General features: G+C 41.5%; 1 protein-coding gene across 1 annotated transcript in view; it reads left to right on the forward strand.

The window, feature by feature from the left end:
* LOC121533923 (transforming growth factor beta receptor type 3-like) overlaps positions 1-7,436 on the forward strand; it is a 161,596-nt gene extending 154,160 nt beyond the window's left edge. Inside the window, exons 15-17 of the mRNA XM_041840285.1 lie at positions 229-279; positions 481-588; positions 6,369-7,436. Of these exons, the coding sequence (XP_041696219.1) occupies positions 229-279; positions 481-588; positions 6,369-6,490 (281 nt within the window). The 3' untranslated portion in view covers positions 6,491-7,436. The remainder of the gene's footprint in view (positions 1-228; positions 280-480; positions 589-6,368) is intronic.
* Positions 7,437-9,972: the final 2,536 nt, after the last annotated feature.

The raw sequence follows: 9,972 nt of genomic DNA on the forward strand, positions 1-9,972 counted from the left end.
TCTGTTCCCTTTGTAGTGCACTACTTTTGACCAGGGCACATAGGGGGCCATTTTCAAGACCTGGTTATCCCAAGGGAGTTGGGTTCATAAGTGCTGTCATTTTACATCACAGCAAATGTTCTTGACGCTTCAACACATAGTTGTAATGTGGTGTTTTCATGCATCTACAAATGTAATGTTGTTCAATTGTTGTTCTATGTTAACACCAGTCTGTGTTTTATGTTTCAGTTCATCCCACCCTCACGGCATCACAATACCCTGCTGACCCACTAGGGGAAAGTAAGTCAATCATTGACTAGGAGATTCTTAACCAATGGTTTTTATATCTCAGGATCTTAGACCACTTTGACATAATAATTGTTGACCAGATTGAGTATGTCATTTGCATATAATACATGCTGTCGCTACCTCGCCTTCAAACCAAGGTGCTGTCATGTTGTCAAGTCATTGAATAACAATCTGCATCGTTCTCTCTCTCAGCCATCTTGTATGTGTTGGACACTCCAACCGTGGTTGGGATCGCCTTCGCTGCATTTGTGATCGGTGCCCTGTTGACCGGAGCCATGTGGTTCATCTACTCTCATACAGGTACGTCTCTCTGACCTGTCCCTTTACCTGAGACACAGGGAAGTCTCATACAGTCACATCCACACTGGTATACAACTTAGAAAGTATGCTCAATACATTGCTTCATTCCAAGTGGTATGATAGTATGGACATTGGAACATTCACTAGTGGTATGCTTGTTTGGAACATAGACACTCATTGGAATTTATACATCTGTGTACTGTCCCTTTACCTGCTGTTACATGAGGTCCTACCTTTTGGACCTCATGTAAGACTGAAGGTTTCACCTTGATGGTAACCTCTCTGCACTGATAAGCGCTTCTAAAGAATGTCTGAACTACACAGTGCCAGAATGCTGTTTTATAATCAGAAAACATCCCATCGCTGACAGAGGCGAGTTAACAATAACCAGGGCCGTTGCTACATATGAGTACAACGAGGTCCAATCCTCGGCAAATTCTTCAAATAGATGTCAAAATGTGTATAATTGCAGGAAATTAGCTGTAAACTGCAATCACCAAAAAAGTTATGTTAAGCTAACGTATTTGTTTAACTTTTGTTAATAACATACTTTTTCTGCTAACAGATCCCTTTGTACAGATTAAATTATAGTTTTTAATCCCGGTGCTGAGTTAATGTGAGTTAATGTGTAGCGGCTAATTGTATAGCTAATAGGCTATGTGTTTGTAGATCAACTGAGGTGAATGAACCTACAGCAACCAATGTGATAATGGCTAAGGTAATTTTTGCTTGTTTTTGCTGTTCTCCAAATAGCATTTTAGAGTTTTTAAATTGTATAGAAATACAGTAAATGAGCTTTAACTTTCTTAAAATGTCTTGGATCCCCCAACCCCCCTCCGGACTAAAACTCAGACCCTGGCTACAGCCCTGGCAATAACATATGTGACTAGTTTCAGGAAACTAGGCGTATGTCGCGGGTCACTACTTCCCAGGAGAGCCATTTGAACGTATACTTTTTTTAAAAATCAAAATGCGTTTTTTGGCAGAAATGCGTTCTGGAACATGTGAACTTTCATATGCCTTAATAACAAACTTGTATGCCATCTGTAAATACAAATAACATTGTTAAATTACGAGCCTAGTTGGTTAAGCCACAGAAAAAGACAGCAACCTTCCCATTAGCCATGATTGGCTGAGATAATGAGTGGGCTGGACATGCCGAGAGAGGAGTTCGGAGTGGTCTGCCATATAGCATGCATCTGTCTATTTGAGCTGGTCAGTATGTGTAGGTAATACTGTCTAACGCTGCTTTTTAAAAAATGTATAGTGTAGTGGAGCTGCATAAGTGTTGCTCTCCACCCACTTTCTGGAGGATCGAGTTTTGAAATCAGTGGAATTAGAGAATGATAGCTAATGAGATGGAGAAAACACCTGTCTCCGGATTACATCTTTACATTCACATCATTTAGCAGACGCTCTTATCCAGAGCGACTTACAAATTGGTGCATTCAACTTATGATAGCCAGTGGGACAACCACCTTTTTTTATGTGGGGTGGGGGAAGAAGGATTACTTTATACTATTCCAGGTATTCCTTAAAGAGGTAGGGTTTCAAGTGTCGGCAAAAAGCGTAATTAAATTGTTGCCAGCAGCACAGTTACAGTCACCAATTTTCTGGATAACATGAAAACAGCCTAACAGCCAGAGGTAAACAATGAACCATAATCCCAATTTTGTGTCTGGAAGTAGCTAGCAAGTTAGCCAATGTTAGCCAGTTAGCTTGGGTGCTTGACTGCCATTGTGAGGTCAGAACGCTCGGATCAACCCTACTCATCGGCCAGAGCGTCAAGTGTGCGCTCTGAACGCTCCGAGAGCGAAACGAGATGGGTGGGGCTAAAGCTTAAGAGGGTGTGAACGATGCTGAATGGGTGTAGACAAAGAAGAGCTCTTCAGTAGGTACCAAAACATTCAAAGGCCATTTTCTCAAAAGTGAGATTACAAGTTTATCAACTTTCAAAGCAGAATTACTTTCCCATTGTTCCCTTAAATGCAGTGTATGATATACCATTTTGTAGCTCTGTGTCTCTGATTTTATCCAATGTAAAAAACACAATTTCTAATGTTGCTACATAAGACCGAATCAAGGCGGTCGGTCACATATTGACTCCTCTATTGTAAATATATCCTGTTTGTCAGCTTAAGCGACTCTTCTCTTTCCTGCCTTTGAATGGGTCTCAGGTCCTGCGGGGTGGTCGTATTCGCGGACACAATGGCCTCAGCTCGGACATAGAGAGGGGGCTGGCTGGAACAGAACAGGCCTGTCTGTGTTCTGCCTGGCTACCATGCTGTTGAGTTGATCCCCTCTCATCGATCCTTCATGTGTCCTCAGAGAAAACCATGAAATCATTAATAAACAAGATCAGGGTATTCTAGGTGAGATCATTGCCCTAAGGTTTAGATGACCACAGCACATAGAGCACCAAAGGCCTGTCTGTGTTCTGCCTGTTTGGCCACTGAAATACGGACATCTCAGAAAAGTGCAGCAAACTCCACTGATGTGCATTTCAGTTAATCAGTCCCAATTCAAAAACATGCTTTTTTTACTTTTATCTTTATCCCTCTGTTTATACTGGCACCTCTTTAAAACGTCCTTCATAAGACTTTTATGAGTTTCCTAGAGAGACCCGCCATTATAAACCCAAGCCTTTATATTCCCCTATGGCCCAAAATATTGTTGAGGTCAAGAGTTGAACTTCTTTAGGGAAACAGGTGTAAGGAATGTAGTTATGAAAAGATTAGGAGAGTTAAGCCCTTTTAGAAGTTGTGATAAAAAACACTGCAGGAATGTGATTCTAATATTGATGTTATAGCTAGTGGTTCCTCTGTTGGAGCATAACAGGCAGAGAGACCTACGCTTGTGTCCCAAATGGCACCCTATTCCCTATATAGTGCACTACTTTTGATGAGGCCCTTAGGGCTCTGATCAAAAGTAGTGCACTATATAGGGAATATGGTACTATTTGGGACGCATCCCTATTCTATTCTGATGTAGTCTTGGAAACTATTGACTTGTAACACCAAAATATCCCTACATGGAAACATTGGCAAGAATACCCAAAGAATTTATATTTTCTCAAAAACAACTTAAAATATCCGCAGCTGAATCATTTTAAAACCAGTGAATGATGAAACATGTAAAATGTACCCTCACTTATTCCCTCAGGAGGCGAAGGACAATGTTAGAGGTTTGTTCACATTAAAAGCCAAAACCACAATATTTTTTCTTTTCTACACTGTCTCACCCTCTCACAAAACAAGCCCATAAAGTTTCCTCCTTCGTCTGTGTGGACCCTATTTGGCCAAATCCTAAAAAGAAACTCCAAGATGGCTGAAGCATCCACCTGATGGCTCAAAACGGAACCTTTCAACAGACTAGGCATGAGTACACATTCTAATCAGGTACCAGTGTGTGGTTTCCCCTATCAGACTAGGCTCTGCAGATAGGACAGCTAGCTCACACTTTGATATTCCCCATGACTGGTATAGAAGGTCACACGTAGAACCAAGGAGGGTACTCTCAAGTATTCTTTATCATTACCTTGTGTTTGCAGCCACAGGGAAGTTACATTTATTTAATAAAAAATAAAATAAAGAAATTTGAATGTAACCTGAAACAGATATGAGGCATTTATTTATTAAAGCAATGTCTTCAGTCCAGTAGTGTATCCTGTGTATACAGGACGTGATAAGTACTATCCCTAGTATCGCTCTATTTTAGAATATGCCACATTAGGAATGTGGACTGCGTCCCGAATGGCACACTATTCCCTATATAGTGCAATACTTTTGACCAGAGCTCTATGGGCCCCGGTGAAAAGTAGTGCACTAAATAGGGAATAGGGTGCCATTTTAGGACACAGATATGGAGGAAGGATGATGTTATAGAAGAGGGGCTGTGATCTGTCTGCCTGCGTTGTGATAGCTCACGCCAGGGGTTAAGGGGGTTGCCACTGGAGACAAGGAGTGGGAGTTACCCGGGCACCGAACAGAACGTGTGAAGGAACAGGGTCAATAGACTGTTGCTTCACTTCAATGACATGTGATGTCACCATACGAGACGTTTCTCAATCAGGCCAGATGGTTTACAACAACATTTACAACAACATTAAATTACATTTATATAGCCCATTTGTGTCTGCCCGGCCAGACCTAGCTATCTGGCCAGCCGGCCGAACCTACCTATCTGGCAGGCCGGACCTACCTATCTGGCAGGCTGGCCGGACCTATCATGAGATTTATAGATTTGTGTATAAGCTTTTGTTTGGTCAAACTCTGTGACAGTATGGTGGAAAGCCAAGTATGCTTTTAGGGGCGAATCCTAACTTACACTTACGTCAAATTTTCACTTGGTCTCCCATAGATTTCAATGCATGACTAAATTCAATTTAGGATTTCGCTCTTTAGATTCCTACCAGGAAGTAAACTGACTTTCTTATTGAACTTTTCTTGGAGATAGAGAATGGACACAAAGGAGTTAAAGTGAGCCGAGGCCTTTTGTGTTTGACAGCCCATGCAGTGTTCTGTGAGTATATATGGACTGTGTTTAGCTTGAGCTCTTTGACAGCGCTGCTCTGGCAAACATTAGAGCAGAGAGAGAGACGAGGGGCCTGAAAGAGGGAACCAGAAGGACTGTGGGCCCAGAGCCGCGCAACACACACACACACACACACAAAAGTAAATTACAGTAATACCCAAACACAGAACCACTCCAGAAACCAAACAGAGATCGATATAGTAGGCACAGACTGCGTCCCAAATGGCACCGTATTCCCTATATAATGTACGACTGTTCACCAAGGCCTGTAGGGCTCTGGTCAAAAGTAGTGCAGTATATAGGAAATACGGTGCCATTTGGGACACAATCACAGACCCCATTTTTCCAGTCTCTCTCTCCGGGGAGACAGCTCAGATTGCAAACAAACAACATATGGAGTGCATTTTAATACCAGAAGCACAGTGTGCCAGATATGTAAAACAAACACAGGGATTTTTTCAGATGCCTTCAGTTCTCTGTCAGACAAGGTTTCCAAACAAATGGAAGCATTTTTATTTGCCCCCTAACTTTCTGTTTCCAGCTCTGGAGCCCAGGAATCTACAAACTGGAATGCTCATTTAAACACAGAACAATAAACAAGTCAGTGGTTTGAGGTCCAGGCAGAAGGCCTCTGTCTCATGTTTATTCTGATAAAGCTATGCTAATTGCTTGCAGATAACAGAGAGTGGAGAGCTATATTGAGAAGCCTCAGTTCAGGTCTTTCCATTTGAGACACTCTGTGCTGGATCAGGTGCTTTGATTGGCTGACTCAAAGGAGTTGAGTCCTTGTGTGTTAGGCGACTGTTACGTTCACTTAAAAACAAATGTCAGTGAAGTGATAATCACCACATGGGACAAGCAGCAGCACTGGGAGAACTGACGATTTTCATTTATACATCAGTCTGTTACCAGATTGAGCCGCTGGCCTCTAGATAACAAAAAACCTTGAATAAAATGCAGTGGCACAAAATAATGTAGCTAAAATCCAATTATTGTGATGTATTGCATCAAACCTTAACTCTCACTCTTTTTCCCTCTCTCCCCTCCCTCTCTCTCTCCCCCTCCCTCACTCTCTCCCCTCCCTCTCTCTCTCCCCCTCCCTCACTCACATCTGTATTTTTTCTTCTCGCCCCCTCCCACGTCTCTCTCCCTCTCTCTCTGTCTGTCTTTCTCTCTCCCCCTTTCTCCTCCACCCCTCTCCCTTTCTTTCACTTCCCTCCCTCTTCTCCCCTCACCTCCCTATCCAGGTGATACAGCTGGGCGACAGCAGGCCCAGAAGCCCCAACCCCCACCCTCAGAGAACAGCAGTGCGGCCCACAGTATTGGCAGCACACAAAGCACGCCCTGTTCAAGCAGCAGTACAGCATAGCCCAGGGGCCAGGCCGGGGCCAGTGGAGAGGAGCCCGACGGGGAGCCCCCTACCCCCCTGCAGGGCCATAGAAAGGGCTACAAGGGTCACAGGGAACTGGGTTTGTTGACACTTGTTTCCCCTCTGGATGAAATGAATTATTTTGGGATGCTTTGTGAAAACAAAGAAGAAGGATGATTTATTAAAGAAGAAAATAAGAAAATAATAAGAAAAAAAAATAATTACGAAATATTTTGTAAGATAAAAAAAACTAAAAAACAGTAACACACGTTAATGTCCCTGGTTAATTCAATTTATTTTAACACAAGTCATTAAGGCTTTGTGACAACTGCTGTACTACAAGGACTGGTCTGAGAGCGAAACAGTACTAGGGTTGTTCCACCAATTCGGTGCCTTTTGAGAAGTGTAACTTGGTCCAAAAAAAACTGTTGATTTCACCTAATTTTAACATTCTGTCACAAAGAGAACATGTTCAACATCATAAAACACAAATGTTCTAATCTCAACTGGTTAAATAAAAAAAATACTATAGTAAATGCCAAATAAAGTAACAGGATTGACCATAACAGGGTTGACGATTTCATCTTAAATCAGGCATAAATTCCCTTGAAAGGGGGAATGGAAGCGTGTTCTGTGTAACAGGGAGTGGCAATTGAATGCAAAATATTGAAATTGTTAAAACATTTCTAGACTCTCTATCTATTGGTAACAGGATTGACGTGTTATGCTAGACCCGCTTAGTTTTCCACCACAAAACACCAGAAAATGGCCAAAAAGAGTAGAACCTGCTCAACTGCTTTTACGCTATGATTTGGTTATTAGATGTTCAATGTTTCTTTTGAAAAAAATATTTTAAAAGGAATATTTTTACCATATTGCTAGGAGAGTTCAGTTCACATAACAGGGTTGACAATAAAATGAGGGACAGGTAAAGTACCAGTCAAAAGTTTGGACACACCTACTCATTCCAGGGTTTTTCTTTATTTTTTAACTATTTTCTACATTGTAGAATAATAGTGAAGACATCAAAACTATGAAATAATACACATGGAATCATTTAGTAACCAAAAAAGTGTTAAACAAATCAAAATATATTTTATATTTGAGATTCTTCAAAGTAGCCACCCTTTGCCTTGAAGACAGCTTTGCACACTCTTGGCATTCTCTCAACCAGCTTCATGAGGTAGTCACCTGGAATGCATTTCAATTAACAGGTGTGCCTTGTTAAAAGTTAATTTGTGGAATTTCTTTCCTTCTTAATGCGTTTGAGCCAATCAGTTGTGTTGTGACAAGGTAGGGTTGGTATACAGAAGATACCCTATTTGGTAAAAGACCAAGTCCATATTACGGCAAGAACAGCTCAAATAAGCAAAGAGAAACGACAGTCCATCATTACTTTAAGACATGAAGGTCAGTCAATCCGGAAAATGTCAAGAACTTTGAAAGATTCTTCAAGTGCAGTCGCAAAAACCATCAAGCGCTATGATGAAACTGGCTCTCATGAAGACCGCCACAGGAAAGGAAGACCCAGAGTTACCTCTGCTGCAGAGCATAAGTTCATTAGAATAACTGCACCTCAGATTGCAGCCCAAATAAATGCTTCACAGAGTTGAAGTAACAGACACATCTCAACATCAACTGTTCAGAGGAGACTGCGTGAATCAGGCCTTCATGGTCAAATTGCTACAAAGAAACCGCTACTAAAGGACACAATAATAATACGATTTTTGCTTGGGTCACCTTTATTTAACCAGGTAAGCCAGTTGAGAACAAGTTTTCATTTACAACTGCGACCTGGCCAAGATAAAGCAAAGCAATGCGATAAAAACAACAACAACACAGAGTTACATATGGAATAAACAAAAACGTACAGTCAATAACACAATAGAAAATAGAAAATCTATATACAGTGTGTGCAAATGTAGTAAGTTATGGAGGTAAGGCAATAAATAGGCCATAGTGCAAAATAATTACAATTTAGTATTAACACTGGAGTGATAGATGTGCAGAAGATGATGTGCAAATAGAGATACTGGGGTGCAAATTAGCAAAATAAATAACAATGTAAATAACAATATGGGGATGAGGTAGTTGGGTGGGCTAATTACAGATGGGCTGTGTACAGGTACAGTGATCGGTAAGCTGCTCTGACAACTGATGCTTAAAGTTAATGAGGGAGATAAGTGTCTCCAGTTTCAGAGATTTTTGTAGTTCGTTCCAGTCATTTGCAGCAGAGAACTGGAAGGAATGGCGGCCAAAGGAGGTGTTGGCTTTGGGGATGACCTGTGAGATATACCTGCTGGAGCGCATACTACGGGTGGGTGTTGCTATGGTGACCAATGAGCTAAGATAAGGCGGGGATTTGCCTAGAAGTGATTTATAGATGACCTGGAGCCAGTGGGTTTGGCGACGAATATGTAGTGAGGGCCAGCCAACGAGAGCGTACAGACATTAGACTGGTGGAAATTTGTCCTTTGGTCTGAAGTCCAAATTTGAGATTTTTGGTTCCAACTGCTGTGTCTTTGTGAGACGCAGAGTAGGTGAACAGATTATCTCCTCATGTGTGGTCCCCTCCGTGAAGCATGGAGGAGGAGGTGTGAAGGTGTGGGGGTGCTTTGCTGGTGACACTGTCAGTTATTTATTTAGAATTCAAGGCACACTTAACCAGCATGGCTACCACAGCATTCTGCAGCGATACGCCATCCCTTCTGCTTTGGGCTTAGTGGGACTATCAGTTGTTTTTCAACAGGACAGTGACCCAAAACACACCTCCAGGCTATGTAAGGGCTATTTGACCAAGAAGGAGAGTGATGGAGTGCTGCATCAGATGACCTGGCCTCCACAATCACCCGACCTCAACCCAATTGAGATGGTTTGGGATGAGTTTGACCGCATAGTGAAGGAAAAGCAGCCAACAAGTGCTCAGCATATGTGGGAACTCCTTCAAGACTGTTGTAAAAGCATTACAGGTGAAGCTGGTTGAGAGAATGCCAAGAGTGTGCAAAGCTGTCATCAAGGCAAAGGGTGTCTAATTTTAAGAATTTGTTTAACACTTTTTTGGTTAATACATGATTCCATATGTGTTATTTCATGTTATTAATGCTGAATATTTATTCATACTAAAAAGCAGATTTATTGAGTTCTGCATGTGGTCTATATTAAAGGTAACTTAATTTAATATAACAGGCTTTTAAAATTCTAAATTGGTGTACAATTTCTACTTAAAAGGGAAGCAAAAGGCACTCATTTCGTGGAACGACCCTCTAATACCCAGAATGGCAACAAGGCCTCACATTTATAGAGCACTAGAAGTCTAGCTACGGACAAAAAACAACTGTTAGTGAAATACAAGCCTTTTTTTATTTATTTTTATACAAATGCTGCTTTTTTTCTGCAACCCCAACAGATAATTTTGTTTGGACCTTAAATGGTCTAGTTTAGGCTGTAAACAAGCGAGTGTACACTAATAGCAATGGAGACAG

This window comes from Coregonus clupeaformis, chromosome 20 (genome assembly GCF_020615455.1).
Source record: "Coregonus clupeaformis isolate EN_2021a chromosome 20, ASM2061545v1, whole genome shotgun sequence".
Taxonomy (NCBI): Eukaryota; Metazoa; Chordata; class Actinopteri; order Salmoniformes; family Salmonidae; genus Coregonus; species Coregonus clupeaformis.